The 15,085-nt window shown below is 40.4% G+C and overlaps 1 protein-coding gene across 1 annotated transcript in view; it reads right to left on the bottom strand.

Moving 5' to 3' along the window:
- Nucleotides 1-15,085, bottom strand: part of cep192 (centrosomal protein 192) — a 104,365-nt gene that overhangs the window by 39,008 nt on the left and 50,272 nt on the right. The window contains 6 exon segments of the mRNA XM_052023440.1: nucleotides 24-139; nucleotides 5,904-5,996; nucleotides 9,291-9,430; nucleotides 10,766-10,829; nucleotides 12,423-12,560; nucleotides 13,859-13,984. Coding sequence (XP_051879400.1) covers nucleotides 24-139; nucleotides 5,904-5,996; nucleotides 9,291-9,430; nucleotides 10,766-10,829; nucleotides 12,423-12,560; nucleotides 13,859-13,984 — 677 coding nt within the window.

The following is a 15,085-nucleotide window of genomic DNA, read 5'->3' as shown; positions in this document are numbered from 1 at the left end:
CCAAAAAAAGACTGAAGTTATACCTTTGCGTTTCACTTTGTGCATCCTTTGGTGTATATGAAACAACTACTTCAGATTCTTCCCCAGGACGAATGAGGATATTTTCCGGCTGTGCTAGAAAACAGCTGGATTCTGCAGCCTAAAGGAAAATTCAGCATCACATAACATTATACAAACAATCAAAATATCTAATCGAGCTTTTCAGTGAATAAACACATTGGTAAAATATGGTAAAATAAGATAAGTTGATGTTGAATATAATTATTTTAAAAAACAGATTCTGGAAGTCTGAAATAAAAACAAAATGTTGAAAAGACCAGACTCTTTCCACAGAGTGACAGAGTTAACTTTTCATATCACAGACCCTTCATTAGAACTGCGAATGAGAGAAAAGTTAATTTTAAGTTGCAGAGAGTGTGGGAGAGGAATGGGCAGGGCAAAGGGACTCTCTCTGATTAGGTGAGACCAGGGTTACCATGGGAATAAGTTTTTGCTGAAGTAACCAGATAAACAAGGAGAGTTACAGAGACTGAGAGAGAGAGACTATGAAGAAAGAAATGGGAAAGCTGCAAAATACAGAACTTCAGAGAACACCTATAAAGTTAGACCATACTATGGAGAGGGGAAAAAACTGAGCAAATATTACAGATGGATGACCTACTACAATAGAACTACCAGTTGTCAAACAAAAGAAAAAGCGAGTTATACGAAGCTGTTGAAATCACAATAGCATCCTAACAGTTGTAATATGCCCATATAGATGATGTGGTGCTGTTCCTAAAGTTTACCTTTCATAACAGTGCAGGAAGCCCCACTAAGGATAGGTCAGAGTGCAGTGGTATGGAAAACTTAAGTAGCAAGCAAAGGAAATCTCTGGGTCTGAATGCAGGTGCTCAGCAAACCTGTTAGCAAATCTGCATTTGGCTTCTCCAATGTAGAAGAGGCCATATCATGTACACCAAATGCAACTTACTAGATTGAAGTGCAAGTGAACCCTACTTCACCTAGGACGGTTTACGATCCTGGATGGTGAGAAGAGGTAAAAGGACAGGTATTGCCTCTCCTGTGGTAGTACTGAACCATAAAGGGGATAGAACCTTCTTAATGTTGGGAGAGAAAGATCTATCTGGTGATGGAATTGCAATGAAGGTGGTGGAAATTGCCATGAATGATCTGTTGAACATGGAGGCTGATGGTGGGGATTGCGAGGACCAGGGCGGTTCTGTCCAGGAGGACAGGGGTGAGAGCAAAGATGTGTCAAGGGCTCAGTCGACCATTGTAGAGAGGAAGGCTCAGCTCAGGAAGACTGAACAGTATACAATTGTGCTTTGCCAATACAAAGAATGAAGATGCAGAGTGTGGAGAACTATTAGTGACATGGTTTCGTGGGTTTCGCTTCGGCAGGCGTCGAGACTTCGGAACAGATAAGTTTTTCTTTTTTCTTATATAAGGTTTTTATTATAAGGTTTTGTTTTATAAGGTTCTTTTTTATAAGTTTTTATATAAGTTCTCATCGGGAATAGTGGGGGCAGGACTGCGCTGGCACTTGACGTCAGCAGATAAAGCGCGGGCAGTTTAAAAAGCAAACCGCCATATCCAGCGGGCAGTGTTGGACCGGGCAGCAGAGTGATTAGGCTTTGGCTCAAGGGGCTTCGGCGTAAAGGGGCAAGGCAGGTGAGTAGCTGGTAAGTCAAGGTAAGGTTTATCTGTTAGAAATATTTAAGTAGGAAAAAACTAAGTAGGGGGGAAACAGAGACATGGCTGACATCAAGGCTGGAATGGATATTGAATATTCCTGGTTTTCAGTGTTTTAAAAGGGATGGTGGGGTGGGGAGGGGTGGCGATACTGGTCAGGGACACTATTACAGCTGCAGAAAGGGTGGATAATGTAGAAGGATCCTCTCTAGAGTCAATGTGGGTGGAAGTTAGGAAGGAAAAAAGGAGCAGTTACTCTACTGAGAGTATTCTATAGGCCCCCTGGTAGCAGTCAAGATACTGAGGAGCAGATTGGGAGGCAGATTTTAGAAAGATGCAAAAATAACAGGGTTATTATAGTGGGAGACTTCAACTTCCCAAATATTGATTGGCACCTGCTTAGTGCCAAATGCTTAGACGGGGCGGAGTTTGTTAAGTGTGTCCAGGATGGATTCCCGTCACAGTATGTTGACAGGCCGACCAGAGGAAATGCCATATTAGATCTAGTTTTAGGTAATGAACCGGGTCAGGTGACAGATCTATCAGTGGGTGAGCATTTGGGAGACAGCAACCACTGCTCCATAACCTTCAGAATTGTCATGGACAGGGATAGGAGCAAAGAAGGCGGGAAGAAATTTAATTGGGGAATTAGGAGGCTATAAGGCGAGAACTTGAGAGTGTAAATTGGGATGACATTTTTGAAGGGAAATGTACTATAGAGATGTGGTTGATGTTCAGGGATCTCTTGCAGGATGTTAGGGATAAATTTGTCCTGGTGAGGCAGAGAAGGAATGGCAGGGTGAAGGAACCATGGGTGACAAGAGAGGTGGAAAAACTAGTTAGGAAGAAGGCGGCAGCATATGTAAGGTATAAGCAGCAAGGATCAGACAGGGCTCGTGATGAATATAGAGTAGCAAGGAGGGAACTTAAGAAGGGGCTGAGGAGAGCGAGAAGGGGACATGAAAAGGCTTTGGCAAGTAGGGTTAAGGAGAATCCCAAGGCTTTTTACTCGTACGTTAAAAGCAGAAGGATGGCTAGAGTAAAGGCAAGTCCAATTAAAGACAAAGGTGGGAAGCTGTGCCTGGAAGCTGTGGAAGTGGGTGAGGTTCTCAATGAATACTTCTCTTCAGTATTCACCAAGGAGAGGGGTCTTGATGACGCTGAGGACAGTGTTGGTAAAGGTAATGTTCTAGAGTATGTAGATATCAAGAGACAGGATGTGTTGGAGCTGTTAGAAAATATTAGGACAGACAAGTCCCTGGGGCCTGACGGAATATTCCCCAGGCTGCTTCGTGAGGCAAGGGAGGAGATTGCTGAACCGTTGGCTAGCACCTTTGAGTCCTCGCTTCCGCGGGGATGGTACCGGAGGATTGGAGGGTGGCGAATGTTGTCCCCTTATTCAAAAAAGGTAGTAGGGATAGTCCAGGGAATTACAGACCAGTGAGCCTATGTCTGTGGTGGGTAAGCTGCTAGAAAGGATTCTAAGAGATAGGATCTATGAGCATTTAGAGAATCATGGACTGATTAAGGACAGCCAGCATGGATTTGTGAAGGAAAGATCTTGCCTCACAAGCCTGATAGGGTTCTTTGAGGAGGTGACCAGGAAGATTGATGAGGGTAGTGCAGTAGATGTGGTCTACATGGACTTTAGCAAGGAGTTTCACAAGGTTCCGCATGGTAGGCTTCTTCAGAAGGTCAGAGGCCAAGGTATCCAGCGAGGCTTGGCCATGCGGATTCAGAATTGGCTTGCCTGTAGAAAGCAGAGGGTTGTGGTGGAGGGCGTGCATTCGGATTGGAGGGCTGTGACTAGTGGTGTCCCACAAGGATCAGTTCTGGGACCTCTACTTTTTGTGATATTTATTAATGACTTAGATGAGGGGGTGGAAGGGTGGGTTAGCAAGTTTGCAGATGACACAAAGATCGGTGGTGTTGTGGATAGTGTGGAGGGCTGTCGAAGCTTACAGAGGGATATTGATAGGATGCAGAGCTGGGCTGAGAAGTGGCAGATGGAATTCAATCCGGAGAAGTGTGGAGGTGGTACACTTTGGAAGGACAAACTCCAAGGCGGAATACAAGGTAAATGGCAGGATTCTGGGCAGTGTAGAGGAGCAGAGGGATCTGGGGGTTCATATCCACAGATCACTGAAAGTTGCCACACAGGTGGATAGGGTAGTTAAGAAAGCTTATGGGATGTTAGCTTTCATAAGTCGTGGGATCAAGTTTAAGAGTCACGAAGTAATGATGCAGCTTTACAAAACTCTGGTTAGGCCACACTTGGCAGTACTGTGTCCAGCTCTGGTTGCCTCATTATAGGAAGGATGTGGAGGCGTTGGAAAGGGTGCAGAGGAGATTTACCATGATGCTGCCTGGATTAGAGAGTGTGGATTATGAGGAGAGACTAAAGGAGCTAGGGCTTTACTCATTGGCGAGGAGGAGGATGAGGGGAGACATGATAGAGGTATACAAGATATTAAGAGGAATAGATAGAGTGGACAGCCAGCACCTCTTTCCCAGAGCACCGATGCTCAATACAAGAGGGCATACCTTTAAGGTAACTGGGGGGGTGTAGTTCAAGGGAGACGTCAGAGGGAGGTTTTTCACCCAGAGAGTGGTTGGTTCGTGGAATGCGCTGCCTGGGGTGGTGGTGGAGGCTGATACGTTGGTTAAGTTCAAGAGATTGTTGGACAAGCATATGGAGGAATTTAAGATAGAGGGATATGTGGGAGGAAGGGGTTAGCTAGTTTTAGAAGTGGTTTGAAGGTCAGCACAACATGGTGGGCTGAAGGGCCTGTATTGTTCTATGGATCTATAGTCTTTCTTGTGCCTGTGATGAAGGTGTTTGGCACATCTGTCCGAACCTTGGGTATAGGAGTTGGGACGTAACGTTGCAGTTGTACAAGATGTCAGTGAGGCCACACTTGGAGTATTGCATACAGTTCTGGTTGCCCTGTTATAGGAAAGACATCATTAAACTGGAAAGAGCGCAGAGAAGATTCACGAGGATGTTGCCAGGACTCGAGGGCCTGAATTATAGGGAGAGGTTGGGCAGGCTGGGACTTTATTCCTTGGAACGTGGGAGACTGAGGGATGACCTTATAGATGTGTACAAAATCATGAGGGATATAGATAGGGTGAACACACATAATCTTTTTCTCAGGGAGGGGGAACTGAAGACTAGAAGGCATAAGTTTAAGGTGAGAGGAAGGGACTTGAGGGACAATTTCTTCATGCAGAGGGTGGTGCATATATGGAATGAGCTACCAGAGGAAGTGGTTGAGGTAGGTATAATAATAATGCTTAAAAGACATTTGGATAAGTACATGGCTCAGAGGGGTTTAGAGGGATATGGGCCAAATGGGACTAGCTTGGTGGACATGGACGAGTTGGGCCGAAGGGGCTGTTTCTGTGTTGTATAACTCTAACTCTATCATCGTGTGCCTTGTCATATCTGAAATAATTTCTTGGATCAAGGATAAATGCAAAGGAATATTTCAGGATTTGTATTTTCCATTGGTAGTTCACACTACATTAACAGGTTGAATTCTTATAACATAGACTAATGCAAATCAGATTCAGAAAAAGAGAGAAACACTATAATTTAAGACATTTAAGCCAAGAGACTTTGACACGAACTAGTTATTAGTGTGTACTTGGCTAACCAAGATTAAAGTTTGTATCCGTAACTGGTAACAAGGATTAGTATTAAAACAGAAGAATTAGCACAGCAAAACAAGGTAAGTATTCTCTTTTGGTACCAGAATTCTGTGATTATTTCCACTGGAGCCACTTCCAGGGAGAACAGATTGCAGTAACCTTACCAATGGAATTAAAAAAAGTGCACAAAGCAGCAGACACGAGTTGAAAGAAAAATTGGATTGCTTTTTTTTGTGCGATAAATAATGCTGCTCTCTTTCATAATACAATAAATTTGACTATCAATTCTGGACCAGGAACATGCATGCTTAAACACGGAAATAAAGATAACTTGATACCAACATTTAGCATACTTTGGGACAGAGTTGGCAATGGCATGACTAAAAGGTGTGAATATGGGTTATCTGTTTTATGATACTTCACTTATCAGCAAAATGATAATTGAGGGCAACAGCACCATCTAATGTTATGCCAAGAAAAAACTAAGGAAACTTATGTAAGTTATCTTCATTACTCACTCATGAAGCTGTTTTGGAAGGTGATTGATAACTCACCTGAATCTTTAGCTGTGCATTGATATTTCCTGCATTTTTCAGAGGTAGGATTTGTTTAGCTGTCGTGCCTGGTTCAGCAGAAATTACGAGTGTCTAAATGCAAAAACATTGAAAATTTCACAGTGTATGCAACACAGACTTCAATATAGATTTCATAAAAAGAATGCACTTTAATTTCAGCAGTGCCAAAACATAACAAGTGTGGCTTTATAATAGGGAAGCAGTTACAAGGAAGTCCTCAATACATTTTTGTCATGCATATGACTTTTCATAAGCTCCACTTAGAGGAAGGACATGGTTACATTGAGAGGGTGCAGAGGAAGTTCACCAGGATGTTGCCTGGAATGGAGTGTTCCAGTTATGAGAAAAGACTGGATAGGTTGGGTTTGCTTTCCTTGGAATGGAGGAGGCTAAGGGGAAACTTGAATGAGATGTTCAAAATTATGATAACCATATACAGGCTAGAAAGTGAGAAATTTTTCCTCTCAGCAGAGGTGTCCAAAACCAAAGAACATAGGTGTAAGAAAAGGGGTAGGAAGTTTAGAGTGGACTTGAGGCAGAATTTTTTCCATCCAGAGGGTGTTGGAATCTATAACACATTGCCCGAGGGACAGGCAGCAAATCCAAACAATATTTATGGAGTATCTAGATAAGTACTTGAACTGACAAGTGGGCCCAGTGTTGGAAAATCAGATTGGCAGAACAGGATACTCAATAGACATGGTGCGTTGAAGGGCCTACTTCTGTGTATGACTTTCAGACTCATAGATATGACAAATACTTAGAAAATAGGAACAGGAGTAGTTCATAAGGCCCTTTGATCCTGTTGTGGTATTATGCTCACAGCTGAACTTGTGTTTCAATACCATATTCCTGTTCTCTTCCCATACCCCCGATATCTTTTCTATTTAATAATCCATCTATGTACTTAAACATATTCAGTGACTAGGCCTCCATCACCCTTTGTGGTAGAGAATTCCACAGGTTCATTACCCATTCATCTCAGCTCCATATGCCTTACTCCATATCCTGACCCAATCAACCAGCCAGTGGAAACATCCTCCCTCAACCCACTCTATAAAGCCCTATCAGAATGTTGAACATTTCCATGAGATCCCCTCTCATTCACCTAAATTCTAGTGGGTAGAGGCCTTGTCGACCCACACTCTCCTTATGCAACAGCACCCCACCTCAGGAATCTGTCTAGTGAACTTTCATTATACTCCCTCTATGGCAAGTATGTCCTTTTTTAGGCAGAGAGACTACAGACAATAGTCCAAATGTGGTCTCCCCAAGTCCTGTAGAACTGTAGTAAGACATCCTTGCCTCTGTACTCTAAACCTCCTTTCATGAACCATAATATTTGTTATCTTAGTTACCTGCTGCTCCTACATGTTTGATTTCAGAAAATGGTATACAATGACAGAGGTCCCCTTGAACAAAAACATTAGATACCAATCTATCACCATTTCAATAATGCTCTTCCTTTATTTTTCCTTCCAAAGTGGTTAACATCACATTTATCCACTTTATACCGCATGTACCAGTATTTGTCCACTCACTCAACTTGTCTAAACCACGATGAAGCCTCTTTAGGTTCTCCTTACAAAGTTAGGTGTCATTGGCCAACTCAAATAATACATCTGGTTCCCCCATCCAAATCATTGATATATTTTGTGAATAGCTGGTGCCTATGCACTGATCCTTGTGGTACCCCACCAGTCACTGCTTATCACAATGAGAAAATCCTGTTTGCCAACCAATTTTCAACTGATGCTATTATATTTCCCCCAAATCACGTGCTTTAATTTTGCAGAGTCACCCCTTATGTGGGACTTAAAGTCTTCTGAAAATCCAAATATACCATATCCACTAGTTCTCCCACTGCAGTCTGATTATAAAACACAACTTCCCTTTCATAATTCCATGTTAATCCCATCAATATTTTCCAAATGTTCTGTTATCACATCTTCCAGTATTTTCCCATTAGGCTAACCAGCCTGTAGCAGTCTCTTCCCCCATTTTTAAATAATGGGGTTATACTTGCCATTCTATGACCTACAAGACCTGCTCCATATCTGACAGAATTTGGGAAAATGACAAACTATGCATCCACTATTTGCAGGGGTATCTTTCTCAGTGTACTGGAATGCAGATTCTCAGTCCCTGGCAATTTTGTCAGCTTTCAGTGCTATTAGTTTATCCAGCACTTTTTAAAAAAATTATTAATTTTCATTAGTTCCTCCTCTTCATTAGACTCTTGGTTCCCTACCATTTCTGGGAAGTCATCTATGTCCTCTTCCATGAAGAGGGAACTAAGATATGTTTAATTGCACTGCCATCTCTTTGTTCCTCATATATATTCTCCCATATCTGAATGTCAAGGACCTACATTTGTCTTGACTAATCCTTTCATATACTTGCAGATCCTTTTACAGTCCTGTTTTATGCTGCTTGCAAGTTTATACTCTATCTAATCATCGCAGAGTTTTGTAAAATATACATTCCAAAATTCATTGTTACTCAGACTTCCATACTTTACCACCTTCAGTTTAAGTTCAGATGGAAGTTTAGGGCTACAAAATGTAGAGTACCCAAACCCACGTAAACGGCAACTGCAATTAAACAGTAATGCTGAGCAACTAGATCACAGAGCAGTACAACAGAGAAATAGGCCCTTCGACCCATAATGTTGTGCCGAACTAATTAGCTAATGACATTAATTAAACTAATTCCTTTTGCCTGCACATGGTCCATATCCCTATATTCTCTGCATATTCATGTGCTTATCTAAGAGCCTCTTAAATGCCTCTTTCATATCCGCCTCCACCACCACCCCTGGCAGCACATTCCAGGCACTCACTACTGTGTAAAAGGAAACTTGCTCCGCACATCTCCTTTGAACTTTCCCCCTTTCATCTTAAATGCATGCCCTCTGGTACAAGACATTTCAACCCTGGGAAAAAGACACCGGTTGTCTATCAATACCTCTCATAATTTTATAAAATTTCATCAGATTTCTGCTGCTCCAGAGAAAACAACCTCTCTTTATAGCACCTGCCCTGTAATCCAGGCAGCATCTTGGTAAACCTCTTCTGCATCATTGTCTGATTAACAATGAATTCTGTTTGAACTTGATCTCTTACTGGCAGTGCTAAGCATCCTTTGTATAACTCAGTTGATTCAGGAAAGTACTGCAGTCCATGAAGCCGCTGTATAAAAGCGTAAGTTTACACACACCAGCATTTGGAGCTTCTTCCTTAAATTCACAATCTTTTCCATTCCCATCATCTCTTTTGGCATTTGTTACTTTGGCAAAGCCCTGCCCTCCACACTGTCATCAAACCCAAAGCAAAATAATTCCTTCAAATACTTATGCCAGCATACTTGCAGGTGCTTGGGTGCGTGTATTCTGACAATTCCAACTCTGGAACAAAGTGGTATGCTGTTAATAACATTGCTGGGACCAGGAGTATCAACTTCTACATCAATCCTTGCAAAGTAGTCCTCTGCTTCACCAATGGGATCTGGAAAAAAGTTACAGTACTTACTTTTGTAAAAGTTCAATATTTCAGGAGTTTAATATACCTTCGTTCATGGTCTCTCCAAGTGCCCTTATTAACCTACCAATTAGAGAACTCCATCTCAGGCTTATCCCAACAACTCTGGCTGCACCCTGTCAGAGGTATTTCCCTTGTCCTACCCATTCCTTCCACATCCTTTCTACAATTTAAAATTAACTTGTTTTCTCCCTCTCTCAGTTCTGACAGAAGGTTGTTGACTTGATCATTAAGTGTTTTTCCTCCCATAGATGCTGTCAGACCTCCTGAGTGTTTCCACTATTTTCTGTTATAATTTCTTTAGTGTGCTGCTGGAGAAAGATTTTTCAGGTCAGCAAGACGGACCCACTCACCACACCCAGACAACTGAACATTGGCTTTGGGAGGTGTGGTTATGCAGTTACAGGTAGTCTTCAGCCAGTAGGACCCAGACCAATAATTATCTCTGACAAGAAAATCCATCAACACAATTAAGTTTTTTCATTGAAACAATGAAAATTACATCGGTAAACTGTCCTGATGAAGTGTCTCGACCTGAACATCGACTGTTTATTTCCCTCCATAGATGCTGCCTGACCTGCTGAGTTCCTCCATGTGTTGCTCTAGGTTCCAGCACCTGCAGAATCTGTGTGTCCTAATCAACAATGAATTCCTCTAGCTCGTTTTGGCTGAAGGCCATCTACACCCAAGCCTACCAGACTTCAGAGATAAGCTGATTATCAAAAAAGATGGATTGGTCATAATTAGCTATTAAAGAGGCGAGGTGTTTCCATTTGACGCAAATCAAATTGTTAGACATAGTAGCTTCTTCAATTGGTTACATGCAAGAAGCTGTTTTGGCAAACATACTGTATGCAGTAAAGCCTTCTTTAAAAGAAAATGTCATATATCCTTTTTTTATTACACTGCATTAACTAATTACAGTTCCGGCTAATGAAGTTCACTACAATCAACCTTGAATTGTGACGGGAGGAGGAGAAGGGAAATACCCATTCAATATAGTTATTCAATAACCCCTGCTGCACAGAGATATGCTCGTACAATGCTGGTCAAACAGTCTGCAGATATTTACCACCTGTGCTGTACAGCTCTATGACTCTGTTCCTTATCTACTTCCACAAGTAAAATAGCGGTTATGGACGAGTAGATTTCAAATGCCCATGGGACAGTACTCCAACATGCATCACCATGTGAGGAAAATATCATTCTGTACGAACAAACCTTGCCCTTTTCTGGAAGGATCACTCACACATAGCTGGGGTAATACTTAAACATTAACTTCAAACTTGAAAAGATACATACCTGTATTATAGATGTATTTTTGTGGTGCTTGAAAATGAACCCACACAACAAGACTTTCAGGATCCTATAAAACGAAGCAGAAATTATTCTGAGGTCCATTAAGACAGAAAAAAAATACTGCGGCATCTGAACTCAACCTGCATCCGGACATTCCAGAGAATAATTGATCTGAGAGAATGTACTCGTCTGAGAGATTCAACTGGCAAAAGACTGCAGTTTGAGTGGTTTCTCATTCTAGAAACACCTTTTGAATGTATTGGGGAGAAATTTGCATTCTTTGTTGGCTGTGACTAATTAAGACTGGGTAAAATGGGACATCCCATGATAGATATCCGCAAAGGAGGATTAAAAACTATGTCTCCCTAACTAACAAACCTGTAGAAACAGTTGCAATTATTCCACACTCTACTCTTAAGATCATGTCAAAACTGAAACTGGAAAATTAACAACTATTCACAATAATTAAAATCAAGAAATGCATTTTAACCAGGGATATAAATTATTAGTGATAAGTTATAAATTTTTTTTTGCAGCTAGAAAAACTATGATCCTTTCAGCTGAGTGAAAACTCCCCGATAACATTTAATTACTGTGACAATGTCAAAGTCAGCCAAGGACAATGGACTCTCCAATCTACTCTCCTTTAGTTAGAAATAATTAACTTAAGCATACCGTCCACCCACAATATTACAATTGTCATTCAGACATTTAAGTTTTGAGTTACAAACACAAGTAAAAGCTAGAATAAGCCATGTGGCTTCTCATGCCTGCTTCACCATTCAATAACATCATGGCTTATCTTTGTCTTGAATATACTCACAGCTTTCAAACCCAATAAGGGTCTGTTTATTTCTTGTTTTGTCTGTTAAACAGTCCAAGCCAGAATATTAGACCAAATTTTTTGTGCTTCAGATACCTTGAAATACAAGATTGTGGTCTTCTGACAAGTTCAGACAAGTCACAGAACCATACAGCCAGTTGAGCCCACTGAGTTTGCATTGACCGTCAAACACTAAGTTACACTAATCCCATTTCACTCTCCCTTAACTCCCCCCAAATTCTCTACCTTACGTACACACAAGGGGCAATTTACAGTGGCCAATTAACCTACCAACCTGGTTGGAAATTGGGAGGAAATCAGAGCACCTGTGGGAAATTCATGTGCTCGCAAGGAGAGCATGCAAACTCCACACAGATAGATTGGGAGAACTAGATTTAATTAATCTAATCACTCCCATCATCCCAGGAATCAGTCTGATGAACCCTCATTGCAATCCTTCCATTGTAAATACATCTTTTCTGGGGCAAGGAGACCAAATATGCACACAATACGTCATCTGCAGTTTCACCAGAACTCTATCTCATCAGAGAATGACATTCTTACTTGTGTACTCAAAACCTCATCAGGAAAGACAACACCCCATTTGCCTTCTTAACTGCTTGCTGCACCTGCATGTTTGTTTTCAGTGACAGTTGTACAGTGACATCTAGCTCTATTTGTCCATCAACATATCCCAATCTATCACCATTTAAATAATAGTCTATTTTTCCTACCAAAGTGGTTAACTTCACATTCCTCCACTTTATATTGCATTAGAATGCAAAAAATTGAAAATTAACATCACAAAATACACTGAAGTTTGGAATTTCTCATCACCTCTCCATCATAGCTTGCTTGCAGCACGTGATTCATGACAGATGGGCCCACCAGTGGAGAGAGTCTTTCAGTCTGCAGCGCTGTTTCTGTCACTGTGTCCGATTTGGAGAATGTAAAACATCTCCATGCAGCAGCGTTCTACATAGCATAGAAATAATTAGAGTTATTAGAAATAGTTAACTTTTCCAGTGTGCCTCAAAGATTGCATGCATACAAATTAGGAGCAGGAATAGGCCACTCAGCCCTTCAAGCCCTCATGTTTTGCCAAGATCTGATTGAAACTTCAACTGCGCATTCCCTTTTATTTGTGGTAATCATTCACATTCTTGTTTTTAAGTACCTATTTACTTTAAAAATATTCAAAGACTCCGCTTCAATTGTCCTTTGAGGAACACACTTCCAAAAACACATGCCTCTAAAGATAAAACATTGCCTTGTCTGACTTAAATGGATTGATTCTCATATCACGATAAAATGGAGTACTAACCCTCAAGAGAAACATCAAGTTACCTGGAGTTTCACAGTTCAAAAGATTTGTTTAATCATACTCCATGTATTCAACACTGAAGAAATCGATTTGTCTCTTTGAAAGTATTCCTTCTTTATAAAAGTACTTCCTTTACTCGTACTTAATCCAGAACAGAATAAATCAGTCAATGTCAATCTAATGGAACATTAGTTACCTATGTTGGGAAATTATTAAGTGCTACAAATTTATATTGTAGCATTAATTTTCTCAAAAGAGATTCCCACATTGTGGGCCAAGACATCTTTCTTCTGTTGTTAAAACAAAGCAGGTATTACATAACATTTACATTAGTTTAGCCAGATCAAACCGTAGGAATATCTGCTCAGACCAGAAAAACTCATCAATATTTGGCACAATGCTTAAAGCCCATCATCGCATAAATTTATCTTTGCTGCTTTTACCTGAAGAAAATGGCTAACTGATCTGGTTTTGGTGAATGCTTAAAATCAGGTAGTAATCCAGAGGCCTGTACTAACAATCCACAGATTCCGGTTCAAATCCCACTGTGATAGTTGGGTAATTTAAGAGTTCAGTTAATTAAATAATCTGGAATTTTAAAAGACAGGTTCATTCATGGTGACCATAAGACTAATGGATTGCCTTAAAACTAATTTGATTCACCCATTTCTTTTGAGAAAATAAATCTGCTGTTCTTATTTAGTCTGGTCTTTATGCAACAGCACTTGCTTCACTTAACTACCCTCTGCATTATGTGCAGGCCATTCACTTGTTTCATAACAAATGCAACATTTTAAGCAGTTAATGACAGACAATAAATGTTGGTCCTGCCAGTAATGACCACTACTCCGAAATTGTTGAAGGAATAAAAAAAACAAATTTAAATAAGTTTGAATCCAAATGACGATAAGCACCAAAGCAGTTATTTTGGAGGGGAAAAAAAACTTACTGCACTTATGACAAGCCGAATGGGAATGGTGGCATGAGTCCCATTGACCAGTTTGAGAGAGAGTGTTTTACCATCACCAGGTATTAAGTCACCAAAATCCAAGCATCCTCTTTTCCCTGCCAAAATCTGGAAGTAGACATTAAACACATTACTGAATTGATCTGCATTTTACATTCGTACAAAATCATGTGTTTTGGAACTGTAGAGAATTCTTTGTGAAAGATTACTAATTCAATTATTATTTTTTCTATAAGCATTATGACCTCCTAAGCATTATTTTATTAATTTTAACAATGAGTTGTTAATGAGAAAAAAAATTGGACAGTGACCAATGTAGGATCGTTCCTTGACTATCCGAGATACTCGCACATCCTCCACCCGAAAACAAGCAACCTGATCAATTTCATACGATCTGCAAACTGTCACAAAACACAATCACTCCTACTGCACTCAAAGAATATTTCAATTATACTTTCAAATACTTCAAAGAGAGCATATACAGATCATATTGCACAAACAGTACATGTATTTATAAATTTATATGAACCACTCCCATCCATATAATCTACATGATTTTACTAAGTTCCTTCCAAAATTCCAAATGTATTTTTTTGTATTTTATTAATGGCCTCTCATTATGCTTATCCCCAAATGGAAACCATTTGCATCTACTCTTTAAAAATCTTTTAAAAATTAATTTTTTTTTGAAATATCCAAGTCTCAACATGGCTTCCTCTTTTCAAATAAAGGGACACCCATAGTATTCATCCTTCTCTATAGGTATAACCTTATAGCTAAGACATAACCTTTGCAAGGCTTAAACTGCAACTTCTCCTACGTCTCCGTATACTTCGTAAAATATAGGAACAAGAATTTTACAGGGGTCAAGTTGGATGAACCTTAGTTGGACATTTATCTGCTTTTCAATTTGTTTCCTTATCCACTAACCTCGTCCCAATCCTGATTGAAAAGATCTCATTAACTTAATATTTTTAGGACACTTGCTTGCCTGTTAGGTCAGGTGGCTATGTACAATATCTGAAATATTTATTTCTTTAAGCAGGTGCTTCGAGTCAAGAGTGATATGCTTTCCATTCCAGTTCTGTAAATTCTGAGGTGGGTGAACGAATCCTACATGGGGCACGAAGTGCTTGGCAGGATAGGTAGTCAGTTACGAGAAGTGATGTGTTTCTTCCACTTAGTTCTTAGGCTATGATAGTAAAGTGA

Source organism: Pristis pectinata, chromosome 9 (assembly GCF_009764475.1).
Source record: "Pristis pectinata isolate sPriPec2 chromosome 9, sPriPec2.1.pri, whole genome shotgun sequence".
Taxonomy (NCBI): domain Eukaryota; kingdom Metazoa; phylum Chordata; class Chondrichthyes; order Rhinopristiformes; family Pristidae; genus Pristis; species Pristis pectinata.
This window is presented reverse-complemented; position numbering and strand designations above follow the sequence as displayed.